The sequence below is a fragment of the Diorhabda sublineata genome, chromosome 5 (assembly GCF_026230105.1).
Source record: "Diorhabda sublineata isolate icDioSubl1.1 chromosome 5, icDioSubl1.1, whole genome shotgun sequence".
In the NCBI taxonomy this organism is placed as follows: domain Eukaryota; kingdom Metazoa; phylum Arthropoda; class Insecta; order Coleoptera; family Chrysomelidae; genus Diorhabda; species Diorhabda sublineata.
In genome coordinates this window covers 10,827,034-10,848,121 of record NC_079478.1, presented here as the reverse complement: position 1 = coordinate 10,848,121, position 21,088 = coordinate 10,827,034, and the positions used below count along the sequence as shown (strand labels likewise).

General features: G+C 32.5%; 1 protein-coding gene across 1 annotated transcript; it reads left to right on the top strand.

The window, feature by feature from the left end:
* Positions 1–324: 324 nt before the first annotated feature.
* On the top strand, positions 325–20,038 carry LOC130444407 (DC-STAMP domain-containing protein 2-like). Its single transcript, XM_056779526.1, has 15 exons — positions 325–728; positions 4,032–4,182; positions 7,110–7,269; positions 7,362–7,625; positions 9,354–9,567; positions 9,671–9,824; positions 12,057–12,225; positions 13,889–14,053; positions 16,203–16,449; positions 16,497–16,709; positions 17,095–17,453; positions 17,506–17,943; positions 18,064–18,282; positions 18,372–18,649; positions 19,727–20,038. Exons 1-15 carry the CDS (start codon positions 325–327, stop codon positions 20,036–20,038), a joined length of 3,747 nt encoding a protein of 1,248 aa, XP_056635504.1.
* The last annotated feature ends 1,050 nt before the right edge of the window (positions 20,039–21,088 follow it).

Here is a 21,088-nt window from a genome sequence, read left to right as displayed (position 1 = left end):
TCTATCGAACGATATTTCTATCAAATAAGCCACTTGCTCTTAGTCCAAAGGAGAGTTACACATAAACAAACAAAGTTACAAACTCACATACATCTGACATCCACTTGGAAGTTTTTCATATTCATTGTTGTGAAAGTCCTTGGATTTTCTCGGTATAGGTTTTGCATTGCCGTTGCAGTCTTCTTTGCAATTTCCCCAGCAACAGAAACACAAATTATAGTAATCTACTCAGTACCATTGATACATGAATAACTATAATTTGTTTCTAAATCTGACACTCGTGACATAATCGGTGTCAGAATTAATTTAAAAATAAAATAAATAATGGCGTTTGTACGATTGCTTCTAACTTCCCAAAGACTGCAAAGCTATAAGAATGCATTAATAGAGGAAAAGCAAGAAGCTATTAAATATGAAACTACGAAAAGAAGAAGGTTCAAATTTGCCTATGTTGGAATCAAAATTCAACAACGATTAAAACAATTAAGGAGAAGAATAGGATACTGTTGTTGTTGCAAAAAATTTTGCTTTAATCTGAAACATTCGGGAAGCGTGCAGAACTATGTTTTCAAAAGTATCGTTGGGTTTTTCGGAGGATTATTTTTGACTTATATATTGTTTATGTTTTTCATTTTTCAATTGAATTTAACTTTTTCCACTGCTACTATCATATGCTCCATTTTGGGATGCATTTTGGTTAACGGATTGGCCTTCAGTTCTAAAGTCAGGTAAGTGAACACAAACAAATAATTTAATTTAATGACCATAAAAAAATATTGTTCACATGATAGGTCGTGACGAAAATTTCCTCATGAGGTTGTTCATTCATCTTTCGCGAATGTAGTGTAAATACCTATAACTCATATGTATACCATACGAAATATTTCCACAAAGGTTTTAAGTTAAGTTACTATTAGTTTTTTATAGGAAAATGAACTTATTTAAAATTATATATACAAAACGGGGTATGCAGGATTAAAACATGATGTCGCTTTCTCAAATCAAGTTCTTATTTTTAATCAATAATAATAATTTAGTTAAGGTATTGTTAACCAATATTTTATATATAGTTAAATGATAGTTAAGAGGAAACTACTATGTAGCATTAAACAAGTTGTAAAGATTACCATAAGAAGTAATTAAGATTCAATCATGTAATAACTAGAAAATATTCATTTTAATAAAGTGAAATACTTACTACAGCTAAGACAGAATAGAAATGACATACAAATATATTGAATGAAGCCTAGAATCCAGAGAGATACGGAATAATTTTTTTTATTACAATGGTAAACTGTAGCGACCAAATCTGTGCATAAGATATTGATACGAGTGACTTACATATTTATTACCAAAAGTTCATACTTTCATACACTTTCATAATACAAATGCAATTCAATAGTGACTTCCATCACTACCATTAGACAGAAGACGTACTAAAGATGTTTTATCCGAAAATATGATGATTGGAATCTTCAAAAAAATCCAATGGATAATTGACAAAACACGACAGTGTTTGTTAAGTTTTCTTTCTATGTCAAATTAATTGAATTGAAGTTCATTACTCTAACTTATTAACGTATAAATGTAACAATGGTGGTATGGTAAAGACAGCTTGTCGTCTTCATAAACAGAAAAATGATCAATTAACGTTGAGATTGAGTTCGATTTTTTGATGTAACTTATATGATATCTTACCGTAATTTTCACATTTCCCATCGCAACAGTTCTAAATCATTGAAGTTTGGATGTTTGCACTTGTTGTACATACATTTTATTTATATAATAAGCGTGATCAACCAACTATTGTAATTTTTCTCTTATTTAAAAAAACAAACCCCTTTATAAAAATCAACACAATCCCAGCCCTGAAAAGGAAAATCTCTTATGAACCTTCCACCCAAAACACAATCCCACCACTCTCTTTCTCAGAACTTATCTTAATTTAGCTTCATCTTTGAAAGATCGTGGATTTTTAAAAATCATACATATACAGAAAAGTGTATATTCAGTGCTTATTATTATTCTAACTTCATTGAATGGTGACTCAAATTAATTGCATTTATGGTAATTGCTTGTTGAATGCATTCATCTCTTCAATTATTCTCCAGCACTTTTGTTTAATGAATTTACTCGCATATTTTAATTTGAAAGGAGTGTTTGTCATGTGACTCAATTTTTACCTACTATAAATAATATATAGAACCATGAAATGATTTATTTGATACTTTTTTTCTTACGAGATATATAAATCGATTACGAAAACATCCCCATCAAGCATATTTTGCTAAAAGAACGAGACACAGCCGTTGAAGCAACTGCTTCGGCTTGAACTGTGTAAGAAAAAAGAAATTTCCGGAAGACGAAATGCAAACTATGTGTGCGAGTCGTGATTTCATGATAACTAAGTGAATTAAGTAAACAAACTTTGGTTGCAAAAAGCTATAAACCATGATATTTATTAGCAAGCTGATTTAAAAATTTGTCACTCCACTTTATTAATAGATTTTGTAGCTATTTTGTTTTAAACAACAGTAGCTCTACTTAGTATTTTCAAAAAGTGATTGTACGGACAGATAGTATAGTTGATTATATTATTGATAACATATTAATAATGGAAAATTGACAACTAAACAATATTTAAACATAGATTAAGTTTTAGTTCATTTAGTCAATCCATATCCCTTCTTAATTTCTCCGAGCCGCTAGCTAGAAAATGTGTGATTTCAACAGAATAGAGTAGGACCTAAGCAATCTTTTATAGTACCAACTCGCTAAAGATGAAATTTTTCTAAGCGAATGGATAGGACGAAGAGGTAATAAAGATTGGGCAGCTATAGATTCCCGAACCTTAGACCATTGGATTGTTTCTATTTTATGTGTAGCACAGGCAACTAGCATTTGAAACCAATCATATAAATTGGAAACATTGAATCCCAAACTTTGAATATAGTTCGAAGAGGGTTGTATGGTCACCACATGTGGGAGTAACTGGCTGTTCAATAAGAGAGAATGTTGTGAGGGTCGTCTTTTTAGTTTCTTCAAAGCAGCTTTACGTTCTTACAAACACGTGTGAAAAGTCGAGTTGATCAACTCATTAATATATTATCACTTATGATAAATTTGATCATAAAGTCTTGATTATAATTCACGTTAATCACGTTTACAAAGTGCATCAACGCCAAAAACATAATAAAAAAATACAATAATAGTAGGGTATCGTCGATTAAGCAAGAAAAATTTAGTGAAAGTCCTATGCTACTCCCTCAACAACATTTAGAGCATTTCAGAAAAATAAAAAGGATTTTATGCATCTTTTTTATGATATACGACTTGATTCTACCGCAATCCACAGCTACCGTGTTCAAAAATGAGGCAAGAAGCTATTAATATCAGTTTTTAAGGATACAAAAGTTATTTTGCTTGTGGATTATCTCCATACTGGTGAAACAATAAAAGTTATTATTGTCATCAATTGGATGTGGAAATTTGTGAAAAATATAGTTTACATAAGAAAAACAATCAATATTCATCAAGCACATCTCATCACATGGTTCAAAAAACGAATGTTATTGAAATGAGGTACAAACTACTACACTATCACATTCTTATTTGGCAGATTTGGCACCTTGTGATTTCTGACTGTTCTCCTATCTCAGAAATTCCACGCACAGACAAAGATTTCTATCAAACGAAAAATAACACCATCGTGGACATCCTTCCAGATTTCCACCTCTTGGATGAAATCCATAAATTTACACTTGTCTGTAATGAGGGCACCGAGGTTCAAAGATAGTATATTTGATAATGAAATATATTTTAAACCATAAAAATGTATTTTTCGTATCGAAAGACAAAATTTATTGAACAACTAGGTATTTGAAAATTATAAATATTTTAAATGTCACCTTGTATTCTGCAGATGATACATTATAAAATTCAATTTAAAAACTCAGCATATTTATAATTCCCCAAAATAACATTGTATTCATGGATTCAACGATTTATAAATAATTCGTTATAACTTTTAGGTGTGTGGTGTTATTAACATTGCCTCATTTTTTCTCCGAAAGAGGTCGCCAATTACTAGTTGCTTATGCTTTAATTTTGGTTGTTTCTGGTCCTGTTAAAAATATTTTAAATAATCTTGGGATTCTGAGTGAGTCTCTTGCATGTGGACAAGTAAGTATGAACCTCAGTATCCATTAAATAGAGTCTTGAATTGGGATCAGATATTTATTTGAATATTAATTACTGGTATATTATGTCAATGCCTACCACTAAAATCTCAAATTAAGAGACGTCTGCAAGAAATTGGTAAATTTTATTCATATAGATAGTGCGGTCTGTGACTTCTTAGCCTATAAAAGAAAAGAAAGGTGATAAATAAAAAATAACTGTGATTATTTATTGTCCCATCATTTCATCGCAATTTTTGGAATATATGACCAATTATGGCCATTATAAAAATATTATGCATCTTTAGATTCGTACACCGCCTCTTTAATTTCATCGTCTGTGTCAAATTTTTTATCCTTTAAATTGACCTTCAGCATCGCGAACAAAAAATACTCGGACAGACTCAGATCAGGGCTGGTGATTGTTCAATATCAGTAAAGCCACATTCGTGTTCAGAAGCCATATAAAGCCAAGCAATGTAGCCTAGACCATTTTCGTGAAACACTCGTACACCTCGCTGATTTTGACGCGCCTTTTCTCGATAATATTTTTTTCTACGACCGTGCGTTTTAACCCACTTTCCCGCACGCATTTCAGCTTTGAAAGTGTCACTTTCCCGCACTAGTGTGGGAAAGTAAAATTATGCATATTTTGACCTTATTAGATAGTTTTTTACTTCTGAGATTATAACTATTGTTACTACAGGTAAATAAATATTTACGAAATAGTCCAATAAAATTTAAACATTTTCTAGCTTTTTGTAGCATTTTTAATTTTTTGAAAATATAAAATACTACAAGATATTTTTTATATAACCATGTAATTATTACTAAAACGTCAAAGTTGTTCAAAACGTCTTGGAAGTGACCGAATAAGTGCAATCTTCTTCTAAATTAAACCACATTAAACCGAATCCGATACAATAATATTAATGGATTCATCCAACGAAGAACTTCCCGAAGCCATTTTGAAGGCTGCAAATGAAACTAATTCCGAGCTGTTATCTGCCAAATGACTTAAAACCGTTGCCGTCACCGTCATCGTCATCTTTATGCGACCTGTAACCGATGCCATCCTCATCGACGTCATCTACCTTCCAGCTGAAACCAAATAACTCCACTGGGCCGGCAATTCTTACTAGTCTACAGAATACAACAAATTGTGTTTTCAATATTAATATTTATAATAATTTGTAGTTTTTAGTTATATTTTTATAGTTTTATATAAATTTTGTATATTATTATGTTTGTGGAAATAAAATAATTTTAGAAAAATGGGTTGGTATACTTTTTTGTATATACGGTCGTAGAAAAAATAATGTTCCTAACTCATGCGTAAAGTGTCTTTCCCGCACTTGACCGCTTGCCCGAACTCCGCTCCGCGTCGTTCGGGACAACTGCAGTCGCGTGCGGGAAAGTACAATTCCCTAATACATACAATATCTCGGCGATGATGGACGCGGATTTTGCCAAATTATGCGTGTATTTGGCGATCCAAGTTCACCGGATATTAATTAAACAGACACTACAGAAGTTGTAAACATGTAACCATAACAATGTTCTTCATTTTCAAAATGTTGTTTATATATTGAATGACTGCCAGATCCATCACAACCCCATTTTGATATAAGGCACATATTTTTTTGCTCATTTTTTGGAATTGATTTTATTACGTCAAACAACGATAAAAATAACCTGTTACTGGTATGGTCCATCAAATTCTGCAGAGAAGCTTCAGCGCTAGATTCCGTGCAAACTATATTTTTGGGGTAACAGAGCTTTTTTGCTGCTATTATGGATTCGTAATTTGGGAACATATTGCAGTTAATATTGTATTGAAATTTAGTTAACTGTGCTTCAATAACTAAAGATAAAGCTTTTTCCGCAGCAAGCGTTTCATGTAATGGTTTTCTGCACCATGAAGAGCAACATCTTTCATTATGTTTACGATTTTTACTTGGCCACGAGCTCTGTACTTCACTAGCAGCAAATGCTAACTGAGAAGGTTCCACTTCTTTTCGGATAACCTCCGTTTTCCGACGTTTAGTGCGATCAGTGCAATCCTCAAAAGGTTTCAAGGGGCGTCCTCCACATTCTCTGCTCTTCCGAATAGGTTTTGCAATAGGAAAGCTGATGTTTTGTTCAATCCAAGTTTTGTTTTTTTCGTAAAAACGTACAAAATTCCTGAGATGCTAATAACCTCGATTTGTATTCCGAGATTAATTGACTCAGCAAATACTTGCTTTCAAGAGACAAATCATCTACCTGTAGGGCAGTTTGCACTTTAGCTTGCAAGTAGGCCAGTTTGGCATCGTGGTTCTTGGAATCGAAGTCCTTATAATAGCCAATAAGTGTTTTTCTGCTTAAAAGTACGGTTTCTGAATTGGATCCTGCAACGAAATATTAAGAGCCATTCCCCACATGCGCCATTTTAGATACGGGTCGCGAAAGGTCGCATGAGAATATTGTCTTATTAGTAAGTAAAAAGTGCATATTCACGTGGAAATACAATTAACAACAAGATCTAACAAGATCATTCACTTTATCTCCATACATAGATAAATAATAAAAAACCAAATTAAAATATTGCAATATTTTATTTCAACCATAAAAATTACGCTAATATTAAATTTACATAAATAAAAAAACACATCCTCACCTCCAGGAAGGCAATCCATTTTATATATACAATAGTTGAAAATAGTTTTTATAAAACAGTCGGAAAATCAAATTGATAGTGGTCTTAAAGAATAAATAAATAATACCTATTATATATTTTCCTTCTACATATATTTGTTGCCATATTTCAGTTCAGTTTGAATCAGCGGCATCACCTCAATCTCAGTGATTAAATAGACAACAACACTGCGGATTCAGCAAAAAATCCTGAATTATTTTTTCACAGATAACGAATGCAAAAATATTTTTTAGGAGCAACTTAAATCAATTGTTAGACAAATCGTGGAAGTTATAAAAAAACCATTTTATGCTCTAAAAGATGCTATTAAAAAGGTAATAGAAACTGTGAAGAAAATCATCAAAAAAATCAAAGAAATATTAATAAAAATAAAAAGAATTGTTATGGCGATACGTAAGTTTGTTCAGTGTGCACAATTATTTTGTATTACTACTATCAGTTCTTTCCTTTTTTTTTAAAATCTATCTCGATTTAAACTATTTTAGTTAGAGTGATAAAAGCAGCTTTTATGTTTCTGGCGAAGATAATAAATATTTGCAATAAAGAGCTCGGTACACCTTTTGAAAGATGTAGCAGAGTTTTTGACAACGCGATTACCGACTGCAATGCTAAACTGGGCTCTTTCTTCAGCTGGATGTGTTCTATCACATATATAGTTAAATCTGTCTGCTACTTAGTGAAGATATTCGATTTTGTCTGTATGATCGTTGATTTTTTCAAAGATTCAATTATCGGTGTAGTAGTCAGAAGTGAGTATATCTATTGATGCACAATTAGAAACCACATTCCGATTCATTTCAAGTAATGGCAGTAAATTTATATTTATTACGCTACTAATTCATTCACACCTCCAGAATATTACACTAGTGTTCTCAGACCGCATCTTTAAATTATTAAATTAGTATACTCTTATCGTTATTTTCTTATTATGCAAAGTTTCTCCTTACATGCTATCCTGGTAGGCCTGGGAACGATAGTAGTATGATTTTATGAAATTATTGTTCACCAAGTTCAAAGATTCCATTACATACATAAATACAAGTGAAGTTAATAAAACTTGTCAATAAGGTGCTTAAACTTCAACAAAACAATCTCCGATATTGGTTTCGCAATGACGAACTAATAATTAGTAGTGCACGTTCGTCAATCGTCCTGGATTTCCCGGAACAATCCCTATTTCCACTCGCTTATCCTGTATCCTGCACATTGAGAAGTAAAAATGTAATAGGAAAATTGATGCTTTGCTACTGAACCAGTTTTTTCTGAAGTTAGAAAGCGTTCAACAAGTTCGGGAGAAATGAGGTTAGACTTTCGTTTGTGCTATAACAGCAAATTTGGGCACATTAAAAACCATCCATTGTGGCCTGCGTACTGAGTATCCCTCTCTCTGTAACGCCTATGTCATATGCAGTTCAAATACACGAAGTCTAGAAACCACTACAGCGTGGCTATGAACCGAACTTCTCATAACATCAAATTTAGAGATGAGTTGCACAGATTTTGGCCTATTTGGCCATATAAAGACTTGATGTATGCTTCATGTCCCGGATTTTTCTGACCGGGAGTTGGCAACTCTAGTGTAATGTTTATCCAGTATAAAAATATATCGCTATATGTACTCTTTCTTGGACAGTTTAGAGCATAGAACAAACAGATGCTCTTCCGAGCTGTCTAGCATAATCCTACCGAGAGCAGTTTTTGCAAGACCTTTTCTTTGGAGAAATGCAAGCCTGTGGTATCAGCTACCGGCATGTCTTTCCCGAACACTACAACCTACAGAAATTCAATATCAATATCCACAGGTATCTTCACACGGCAGGCACCACTCGAGTTACTCTTGTGCTTGCTTTTTACATAAAATAGATCTCATGTAATGCATCATGTATTTTTCATATTTTTTGTTGTTCTTGAATCAGAATTTAAAAACAAAAATCAAAGTATCAATATCCATTTGGTAAGAGGATTGTTTAGCTAATTATAAGCACTCCTGCCATTAAACTTGTAATCTTTTAAAGTTTCATTTAAAAGAATTCTTGACATACTGTATACTGCTTTAATTTTTGCTATGGAGTTATTTCCCTATTATTACCTATAAATCAGTTAGTCATTGTGGTTTTCTTATGTATATTGAAATTTTATTGCTTTTGTATCTTTATTTATTTATTTTTATGTTTGTTTTTTAGTTTTTACAAGCTTTTGTTTACAAATTGTGAAATTTTTTTGATAAAAATCATTTCTCTCTCTCATTCTCAATTGATATTATATTATATAACTTCTACTATACACCACTAAAAATTATTTTGAAATTTTAATATTCCGAAAAATTCGTTCTACCATTCTTGAAATGAACTACTTTCCTGACTAATAACCCAACGAATTGAATTACATCTCCAATATGACAAAATAGAACTTACACCTTATGTTTGGTTCATTTGAATGTGTTTGGAAAATAAATTTAATATTTAAAACATTTTCAGAAATAAAAGGATTCATACGACACATACGTACAATGTTCTACGTTAGGATAAGATTTTCACACTCGTACCATTTTGAAAGTAAAGCTTCGAAGAGTATATCTGTGATATCTAAGGAAATATTGGAGGAAATAAGAGAAAGAACACGGGTTCTTTCGACTGTTTTCAATTTTTTTTCGTCGACAGCTTCGTTGTTCTTCATATTTATGATTGTGAAGTAAGAGTATTATAATTTATCTCTAAATTAACTTTGTTTTTCTATATTATTAGTAGGAAACTAAAAGCTCGATTATTCCATAAACTAGCTTTGTATGTTTCAGAGTTATCATTTATAGATACAGATTCCTGACAAATGATAGCTTCGACAACAAATTCATTACCAAAGATTTTTTCAAAATTGATATGAAAAGGGCGAAAATTAATAGAGAAACAGTTCTTCCACTCAATTCAAGGGAACGGAAGATATATGTTAATGTAAGTATAAATGCTTTTGGAAAATTATGACCGGGGATCAATATTACAACCGTCTGGATGTCGGCGAAGGTGTTATTTGGTAATCCTAGTTTGGCGTGCAGGTTCTTAGACATTTTCGCTGTGCCACATCTGTTTAATCTCAATTGCGAGATCCGCGTATTTGACTAGTTTCTCCTGGTGTTTTTTGAGAACGTATTGAGTGTTCGGTATAGCTACGACAAGAAGGACTGAATTGACTCTTTTATCAAACACTATGATGTTAGGTCTATTATTCGTCGCCTGTCTATCGGTGATAACGGACCTATCGTAGTAGAGACTAAAAATTTCATTCTCGACCACCTTCTGCGGCTGGTACTTGTAATACGGTGTACAAGTATTGAGAAGACGGAGCTTGTTGTCCAGTTTGTGGTGAATGTTGCTGCACATTTGTTTATGCCGGTGTAGATAATCGGTATTAGCTAACACACAACAAGTGGGATGTTTATGTTGAATTGTCTCTGATGTTTGTTGGTACTTTCTGCATTTGTCATATCGAGTGTTCGTATCCTCAATAACATTTTTCTTGTAGCTATTCGTAACTTGATCCTGGATAGCCATCATGAAGCCTTCGGTCTTCTGAAAGAGATTGCTGCTAGTATGCCATATGCTTGAAGCTCCCTTGTCAACATGCGGCTGGTTGAGATCGTGATGATGTCTACCGTGTAGTACCTTTCGTGACCGCTGTTCGAGCTTCTCAGTGTCCAATACTATATTCAAGTCAGATTCTGGCGATGGAGGGTTGAGGGGTGAGTAATCCTTATTCGTCTTGGATATGATATGGTGTAGGATTCAGGTTTCTGATTTCCTATGAAATTGTGTTGTTCTAATAGTGGTTAACTTCGGGTGTTGGTTGTTGCTTTTCGTCATCATTGCTTGTGTCTACCTCTGAATACATTCTAGCTCTGTTTTCGTCCACTCTAGAATTCCAGAAGAATACGTTAAAACAGGCGTGTTGTTGTGATGATTACCTGGACTAAGTTGTTTGCATTTAGTTCGGACTTCATAAATGGCTTCACTTTTTTGGTGTATTGATCCTGGTGTTATTATTATTATTATTATTATTATTATTATTATTATTATTATTATTATTATTATCATTATATGTAATTATATATTCTAGTAGGTTAATTAGAATAAACTAGTAAATTTATAAATTACGGTTAAACGTTGATTCAGAATTAATTGATATCTATCTTTCGGCAAAATCGATTAAACAATATGGACAACATTTTGTTTGTAGGGAATTTTTTATCTCTATTCTAAATTAAATGTTCATCATTAAACTGGTTAATATGTTATACATGAGGGTATTTTTGTTCTCTGAATTATTCTTAGAATTAGCAAATGAATAATCTGTTAGATAAATCTTTGTCACTAAAAAAAACATCTTATATTCATCAAGTCAAATCTTAATGAATAATTTCATCATCTCTATCCACATCTTATGTTATGTTATCCTTGAAGTACTGCAGAAGATTTCTGTCAGTCTAACATATTTAATGAAATAACGTTGCATTTGATGCTATATAAACTAGTCGAATCTGTCCATCATGTAATGTAATAACAAGTAAAAAAGTCGTCGCACTCTCGGCGCGGCATTTTTTTAAATATTAACAAAAATTAATTTATAAGTTTCTTTGAAAAATTTGACGTTTCGACCTGTTGTGGTCTGTATCAAAATAGTATACATTAATAACAACTGAAAAAAAATATTTTCATTAAAACAGATTTCTATTTTATTATATTTTGATAAAAAACGCCACAGATCAAATTTTTAATTGTCTTTAGAATCACATTTTGATTTATTTAATTAATTTTTCCCTGATAATGCTCAAAATTTCTTTCATATTGGCTCATCTAAAGCTACACAGGAATTAAATGCAAAAAACACAAGACGGTATATTCTTCCCGTGAGGAGATATCGCTGCTATAGATAGACGGACGGACAAAAAGTAGTAAATCAAGAATAACTTAATTCTGTGGGTTGTTTTATTATATTAACTTGTCTCGGAATTTATTGCCAGCCCTTTTGATCACAATTATCGACGGAAATTTCAAACACAAAACATGTCTACAAAAACCTTTTTGTGAGTTAATTTTTCTATCATAGTTTCCAAAAATCCCTATTCCCTATTAAGTTGACAAAAAAAACTGTAAAATTTCTTGCCGTCGTTTAGCAATAGCTTGTTACAGATAAAATCAACAAAATTAACTGATGTTGAGAAGAAAAAATTGAAGAAAGCTGTAACAACTTTGGCTACTATCAACATGAAGGCCGCAATTTACATTGGTATAGATTACTGTTTATACTGGATTTTGAATTTAATAAGCTATTATGGAAGGTTTCAGTCCAAGGTTCAAGGTAAATACGCATTAATATATACACATTTTGATTTTCCATAATCTTATTACAGTGTGTACATAAAGTAACGTAACTTGCTGATATTTCGTTCTGTTAGGTATTCATCAAAATGTGGTACAGGGTACAAAATAACCTAGCAAATGGTGAATTTTATTTATTCCATGGTTAGCAAAATTTTTTCTGAAATCATTTTAAGTCTACACAATGTGTCTTTCTTTTTATTTCTAATGACCAAAGCTTAAAAATTTTTTTGCAACAAAAACATATTTTCGTCGAATTTAAATTATAAATTAACGGGAAAATACAATCAACCCCCTTCTAATCTCAATAATTCTCAATTTCTTAAATGAGAAATATAGACTTGTGGTAAATCGTTTGAAAAGTCTCATCATTTTCAATTCAAAAATGTTTCGTTTCAAAATTTTTTTCAGTAATTGAGATAATAAAATAAAATTATATGATAAAAATTCGCTACAATAAAATCGAAAACTAAAATATAATGCAAAATGGAAAACATTGAAGAGAACTTTTAATATTAATGAAATAGATGTTCAGAATTTCATATAAATCGAAAAGTATAATTTAGACAATGCTATACAAAGTGGTGGTGCTCCATTGTATATATTGCACTATATTCATTGAAACTTGAGTATTTCGTGGGTCATGATATGAATTTGCTAAGATGGAATAACATCATTTAGAAGTATAACCATTCTAAAACCATGTAAACAAAGCATCTTCTACAACAAATATCAAGAGTTTATACTTGTTCTTCCCTATATTCTTTGTTAGTTGATCTTCTAAGCAATGGCAACGAGTTATTATTATTTCTACAATAATTTGTCTTTTATTGACAATGTAGAATGTTGGAACCGTTTTCTGAGTGAACTTAAATTAAGTAACACTCCGGAATAAATACACACAAATGATTGATACGTTGCAGCCTGCAGCTACTACCCTCGAGAAAATCCCCCGCCCGTCCAGATTTTACTACCGAAGGTCCAGATTACCGAAGTCCTACGTACTTCTCATATTACATACATTGTCTATAAAGTCTGTCTTTATTTACAATGCCTATGAATTTTATGGAATACTGGCGTTTCATAATTTGACGGTAATATATACAAAGTGTCATTTTAATATGTCAATAAGTAACTTTGGAGTCACGTTGGTCCTTTTATACTTCTAATCGACTTATGCGGATGTTCTGAATTGTTTGACAAATCATTTATTTTGTATATCTCACAGAAATAACATTACTTTATAAACGCATTGTATCATTTATCATATAAAGCGAATATTGTCATTCCACTATATCAATATCAATATCAATTCCACTAAATTATGATTATAAAGGCCGCTTGACATAATGTAATACAACGTGCAAGAAATAGCATGCAAGTCTCTGTAAACAGTAAAAGTAAACAAATTTCTAACCTCAAATTTTTACTTTTAATATTTTGTACATAGTTTAACGAAGCTAAGTTTTAAGAGCTGATAAATAAAAACGGCACAAAACCAATAATGTCAAGATCTTGCATGAAACAATCAGATGAACTTCATTTGTACATACTTTTGATCAAGAAATATTGAGTCTTGCGTTTCAATGCACGTTGTATTGCATCATGTCAAGCGGCCTTAAGAAAACCTAAACATTTTGCAGCACCGAATATACCTTCTCCTCATATAAGTGGTAAAGGACTATTAGCTGATCTTCTGAGAAGTATTGTTTTGGCGTTTCAACCAATGGGTTTACAAATTGAAGTCGATACAGTACCATGTTTGCCTACCCCTTTGCCACCTGATTTAGATCGCTACATTCAGATAGGTAGGTTTAATTATTATAAAATAATACGTTTTATTTCTATTATTGCTTTATCTAGAAACATTGTACAAATTCGACTTAAAACTGACCGCATATGAGCTTTTTCTAAATCTTTGATCGTATAATCATTTCAATTACTTAATATTGGTACGGCTTGTTAATATGAACCCAGCGGTTGATGGTTACGTGATAATTCTCACATAGTACTTCTGAAAATAGTTTCTAATTGAATAGTGAAATATTCTAATAGAATTTCGAATCCAGATGGAGGTCCAGCCGCTTAAAATTGAAAACTTCAATACTGTATCCTCTAAACTACTAGCAACAGAAGTTGAACTTTATTTATTGTCCGTTATCTTTTTTAAAAATAAACTTGATACCTATGCCGAAAGCTGTGTATCAATACTGATCTTATTCTAATAAAAACAAACTATGTGTTAGTGGAGCAACCAATCGAGCACATAAGTGCGTAATGGTTCAAACCCATGCATTGTTTTGCCCCTCAAACACCAGATGAGTTTTTGGGCTCAATGAGTTTCAAAATTGTATTATAAACACAAAGTGCGGAATTTGCGTTATGTGGGTTTTTATCTTCGAAGTCATTCCGATATATTATTGGATTCAGAGACAAATTCAAAATATGCATTATTACTTCATAAATAAGACTATTGAATGGTTTAGAAGGAATACGAGCATGGTCCCAGAAGTAGTCAGAGTTAGAAGTGGCGTAGCTGCTAAAATATACCACTGTAATAGAAAGTACACATCGTGATACAATACTTTTATATGAAAGGCATTAGCCCAACCAATATAAAAGCTGAACTAGATTCTACTCTTATTGAGACTGCTCGTTCGTAATCAACAGTAAAATATTGGGTAGCAGAGCTTAAACGAACCTGCGGCGAAAACCAGCATCGCAGTGGCCAACCACATGAAGTGACGACTCCAAAAATGTTGAAGAAAATCTACAAACTGGTACTGGATGGTCGTCGACTGGAAATGCACATAATGGACATTTTAAAAAATGAGGTACATCGCATATTAACTGAAAATTTAGACTAGAGAATGCTGTGCGCAAGATAGGTATCGCGTTTTCTCACACAGAAAAACGTCGCGAAGATGTTTCCAGCGAGTGTTGGCAATATTTCACAGAAATAAAGCCAAATATTCTCGTCGTTTCATAGCCATCGATGAAAAGTGCGTCTATCACTTCACACCCTAAACAAAATAACATTCAAAACAATAAACAAGAAAGGGAGAACCGACTCCAAAGAAGGCAAAGACCGTTCCATCTGCAGGTAAGATCATGGCGTTGCTATGTAGGGATGGGCGAGAGATAATTTCCATTGACTATCTTGAAAAAGGAAAAATTATCAACGGCGAGTATTATGCGAACTTATTGCAACGTTTGAGCGAAGAAATCAAACAAAAACGGCCGAATTCGGCTAAGAAGGAAATGTTGTTCCATCAAGACAATGCAACAGCTCACACATCCGTTGTTGCAATTGCCAAAATTAATGAATTAAATGTTTAATTGCTACCTATTCGACAGATTCAGCTCCTTCGCATTATTTTCTGCTTCCAGACTTAAAAAAATGGCTCGGTGGTCAAAGATTTTACAACAATGAAGAGGTGATGTCGGCGGTGGATGGCTATTTTGAGAAGCTTGACGATTCTTATTATAAAAAGGGTATCGAACCTATTGAACATCGCTAGGAAGTGTATGGAGCTAAAAGTAGGTTACGTGGAAAAGTGCTTCCATAGTATTCGTATTTTATATTCAATTAATCAGGTATCTTGTATTTCAAACACGGCAAAAAATAAATAAATAATTTGTGATATGTTTCTTCCAATTGATTTTTGTGTGTCAAGCACATGAGCGTCATCGTGCTCGTACTATACACTAATAAATTTAAACGTCAAATTTGAAAGTAAGCTTCTAAAGTAACAACCCTTCCCAGTCTCCCTATATACCTTTAATATGAACCAGTTTAGTTTTTTCTCGATTTCATTTCATCCATTCCATCCATAGATATTAAAGTTAATTCCAGAAAATTTGAAATCTATGTATTTTCTTTAAATCAGTCAGATTATCAATTTTTGCCATAATCTAATTAACAAATTTGTTATATTCGTTTATCTTATTTTTTAGCTGCGTTATTGATGCTTTGTTGGTTACTGACTCTTTTCGAACCTTATGGTTTAAGATTTAGGACATTTATAATGTGCTATTATCATCCGCTAAGAGGGAAACAAAGGGCAATTTGGTTATATAATAATATTTTGAGAAAAAGGACATCGTTTTTGAAATTTGCAAGAAGACAGCTAAGAAGAACAGTACTTTCCGACAAAACAGTTGAAAAAGTTAAGATATCAGAGTTTTTGGCAGCTAATTTCAGGTAATAAGTTAGAGGATCAATTTTGAATCTCATTGAATTATTTTCAGGTGTTTTGCAATGTGTCTGGATAAACAGCAATTAGCGTGTCTGCTTTGTGGAAAGATCTTTCGAGAAAATGATACAGAAAAACCAATAAGATGTCAAACCCCAAACTGTCCCGGTTTGTATTGCGAAGAATGCTTCGCTGATTTGAGGAATTTATGTACTGTTTGCCTATCCCCCATTGATTATGGTGATTTATCTGATTTAAGCGAAGAAAAGTTAGTTAAAATAAAGATAAAATAACAAAAGTTTTATGAAATATGTATACTTTGAAAATAATTTAATCTTATTAAAAAATGACTTGACTTCTGTGAGATATAAATAATATTCAACAAACGATAAGTTGTTTCACCACAATAGATTATATTAGTTTTACTACGATCAATATCGCAAGAAGTTAAAATAGTAGTTTCATAGTAAATGGTAGATTTTACCAATCTTCTTCATTAGTTAGTATCTAAAATCAAACGTGACAAATTTTGTAAGCTAGTAAAATATAGTTCTAAGAACAGCATTTTTAGAATGAGGTACGATGATGATCTTGTTTTTGATTAAGGAATCAGAGTATGCTGAGATCATTGAAGAATTTTATTTCTTACTTAGGGATTCTTCTGAGGAAGAAATACCGCCAATACGAGAAAGAAAAATCAAAGATGGCAAACGAAAGCAAACAAAACGTTGTATATCCGCTTTCAAAATATGTTCAAGGAAACGGGAAACCTTAGAAGAAGAACCATTGTTACCCATCACAGCTCAAGACAAACAAAAAAGAGGATTTTTTACAAGAATTTTCTGTAGAGAACAGAAAAAGAATAGTGCACAAATAGAAGATTTTCCTCTTTATAAACAAAAATCGAAAAGTCATGTATCGAAACTTTCCCAAGTTGAGTTTAACGAAGAGGAAGAAGGTAACGTAGAAGAATATTCGAGCAAAGAAGAATTGGAAGAAGCAGACATGGAAGGTTATTTTGGAATATCTTAATACTTATTAATTGATAATTATTTATTTTTTAGTCGTGAATCTCTTGGAAAGCACAGACACAGAAACAGACTCGGGTCAAGTTACTGGAACCGATACATCTACGGATTATTCTTATTCTTATCAATACTCCAAAGATAAGAACGGAATAGATCCATTGGAAATTCCATCCCGAGACGTAGAAAAGCAGTCCATTCCGGATTATGCCAGTATGGACAGTTTTAGACAAGGAATAGATCAATACAAGCAAGAATTTACTTCTGATGAAGAAAATGTTTCATTGGTCTCAAATGGAAACGATACTGATATAGAAGAAAATGAAGAACTTCAGAGACTTCTGGTAGGAACGGATTCTTCGAAAATCAGTACAAGCGACGGTACACTCGATAATACGTCTGCTCAGAAAAGTTTTACAGAGTTGACGTCTACTGAAAAAGTTGAAGAACGAATAGATATAGGAACTACTATTTCAGGTATTGTTTCCCATTATCATTATACCTATTTGTCTAATTAGCTGTCAGAAATTCATTTGAAACTTTACGTTGATAGTTGTTTCAGACATAATAAATAAAAAGTTACAATTTCTGTTGCAGGTGACACTATGGCTAGATTGAGACAAAATCAGCACATCGAGTTCATTGGTGTGAAAAACACTGACATGGAAAAATCAAAAATAAAACGTAAAAGAAAGAAGAAACCAAAAAATGATGACAGTATATGCAGTTGCCTGGATTCTGAAGATGCAATTAGATATCTGGAGAAACCATCAGCAGCTGTAATAAGAAAAAGTACTACCTTTACAAGTACCCAACGTAAGTTTTCTTTTAGTTTAAACATTTGGTATTATTCCTAGATGTTCATGGAAATTTGTGATACTGAAAAACTGGTTTATTTCTATTAGGTGAAAGACGCCCTAATAGGAAAAGAAGATTATGTGAATGTAGACAAAAAATGTGTAAATGTAATATATCATTAAGTTCTGATGAACCCAACAGTAGTGATTCTTTTCCATTCAAGTCTTCAACTGATTTAAGTTCATCACTTCATCATAAAAGAGAAGAAAATTATGAGGAATTCGAAATGAAAGAGAAGGAGGAACGGCATAAAAGCACCCAAGTTAGACAAAAACCAAGGAAACCTAATATGCTGAAGATGTTTATGAAAAAAATTAGACCAAAGGTAAATAGTCACATTATTACTACCATGAACTCTATTATATCAATTTTATTAGATGAAAGGAAAAAGTTATAATCGAAAAGGGGAAAGGGTATCCAGGAACTCAAGCTAAATTTTAGCAAACGAATAAAAAAATCATAGTTACGTTAAAAAATCACATTTATTTTTCCTTGGCGATTAAGGGTTTATAAACGTTTTAAATCCAGATAATTTCAATAAAGTATAGTTCATTTTGTTTTGAGAGGTATTTGACTGTATACCTTTGTAAACACAACCATGAAGCTTTTCACAAAAATCATTGAAACAACATTAAATGAACATGTAAACATATCGGAAGAACAACAAGGATTCAGGAGAAACCGATCAACCGTAGATGCCATCTTCACAATGAAGTAGTTGAAAAAGCTATAAAATATGGCAAGCCGGCGTATATGTGCTTCATAGATCACCAAAGCATTCGACAGTGTAAGGCTAAACGACGTAGTAGACATCCTAAAACTAAAAAAGAAATACGTTCCGAAAACCATAATAGACATCATAAGACATTTAAACTATAACAAATTCACATATTAGTTAACCAAAACCAGACAGAGGAAACACCAACGGGTATCCGACAGGGAGACTCCTTAAGCCCACAACTGTTCAGCCTAATGATAGACGAAATAATAAATCATGTCAAGAATACAGCAAGAGGATATTCACTTACAACGGGCGCAATAAAAATAATCTGTTATCCAGATGACGCTGTAATTGTGGCAGAGAGCGAAGACGACTTACAGCAGCTCCTATATTCATTGCAATATGTAATGACAATATATATTGTCATTACTAAAGAACCAATGAGGTGCAAACTCGCCTTAGAAAATAAAACCATAGAACAGGTAATGTCATTTGACTACATAGGCACACACATCAGCGCAGACCAAAACATATATATCCATATATATCCATAAAAGAAGTAAAAGCACAAGCAAACAAAGCCAGCCGAATATCAGGCGCACTCCGGGACATTATCTATAATACCAGTTTGAACAAAAGGGCAAAAGTTAAAATATACAAAACCTACGTTAGATCCGTTAGATATATGCTATAGATACAAGAGCGGACAACAAAAAAACTAAAAACATCATTCGAACAACGGAAATGAAAATACTATGCGGGTGCACACTAAGAGACAGAAAGAGAAACACAGACATAAGACACGAATGTGAGGTAGAAGACATAGTCAGATGGGGACGTAAACGTAGAAGAGCTTGGAACGAACACGTGGGCAGGATGACCAAAGAAAGATTAGAAAAGATGGCACGAGACGGTAAACCAGGGACCCGACGACCTTTAGAAAGACCTACAAAAAGATGGATCGATTCATGGACATCAACATCTCAAGGATGACAAGTTGGAAACTACAGGCTTAAGTTGAAGAAGAAGAAGATTTGAATTTATTGTAGTCTTTTGAGATAAAATTACTTCCATCTATAGTATGAACGTCAGAAATACGACGTACTTTTAAGCCTGAAATCATCAGTTACCCTTTTCTATTTGATTTTTTAAATAAGTAATTATTACCTCCAGGAGGTAAGAGGATGATTTATAATTCATAGAGTGTAGTTTTATTTACAAATATTTGATTTCTCACTTGCTTCATTACTGAAATACTTTATTTTAATAATATATTCATTTTTAGTACAAAATCCAAAAGGAAAAATAAGACTATTAGCAAGAAGAATAAGAATATTGTAATAATATAACACTTTTATTATAATATTTCAATCAGTTTTTGGTGGAAGAATCAAACAAGGTGAAGTTATTCAAATAAACCTAAATGAACAGTCATAAGAGATCAAAATGGACGGGGAACTTGGAATCATTGATATTGTCATACCACTCCTCTGAACAAAATCAGCCTTAATATCCTTTAATGTCGCCGAGTGAGGTTTTAGAATTAGAATTGTGTAAAGTGAAAATAAATTCCATAAACTTATTTAAAGCCAATTAACGTTAACATTCGACCCCACTTTCATGAACGTGGAAAAATTTTATACAGGGATTAGAGTGAAACTAAAACAGATCTTAGCCTCATAGGTGGCAATATACAAGGTGTCACAAGGCTAATGAGAAAAGTCAGGAACTAAAAGAATGTTTGTACTTTAAACAGAATTATAAGTATTGAACGCCTCAATGATCTCGGAAACGGCTTGTACGATTTTTATAAATTTTTGAGTACAAAGGTCTTGTAATACGACTGGTATTATGGTGGTATCCACATTGTTGTCAGATCTTTGCTTTTTTCGGAAAAATATTGAACTTTGTTATTTCAAATAGATCACCCTGTATATTTTTCGCTTTTCGAACTCCAAGTTTCAAAAATCGCGTTGCTTGTTGTATTTGAATGAATGGACAACATTTTGAGATATGCCGTAATCACTTTTAGTGTATGTTTTC

What these genes read in the sequence shown, in the direction of transcription:
- LOC130444407 (XM_056779526.1), top strand. Translation starts at nt 325, where the DNA reads ATGGCGTTTGTACGATTGCTTCTAACTTCCCAAAGACTGCAAAGCTAT. An exon ending in TTCATATTTATGATTGTGAA is followed by an intron (nt 9,568 to 9,670) that starts GTAAGAGTATTA and finishes TGTATGTTTCAG; the next exon opens with AGTTATCATTTATAGATACA. An exon ending in TCTGATTTAAGCGAAGAAAA is followed by an intron (nt 16,710 to 17,094) that starts GTTAGTTAAAAT and finishes TTTCTTACTTAG; the next exon opens with GGATTCTTCTGAGGAAGAAA.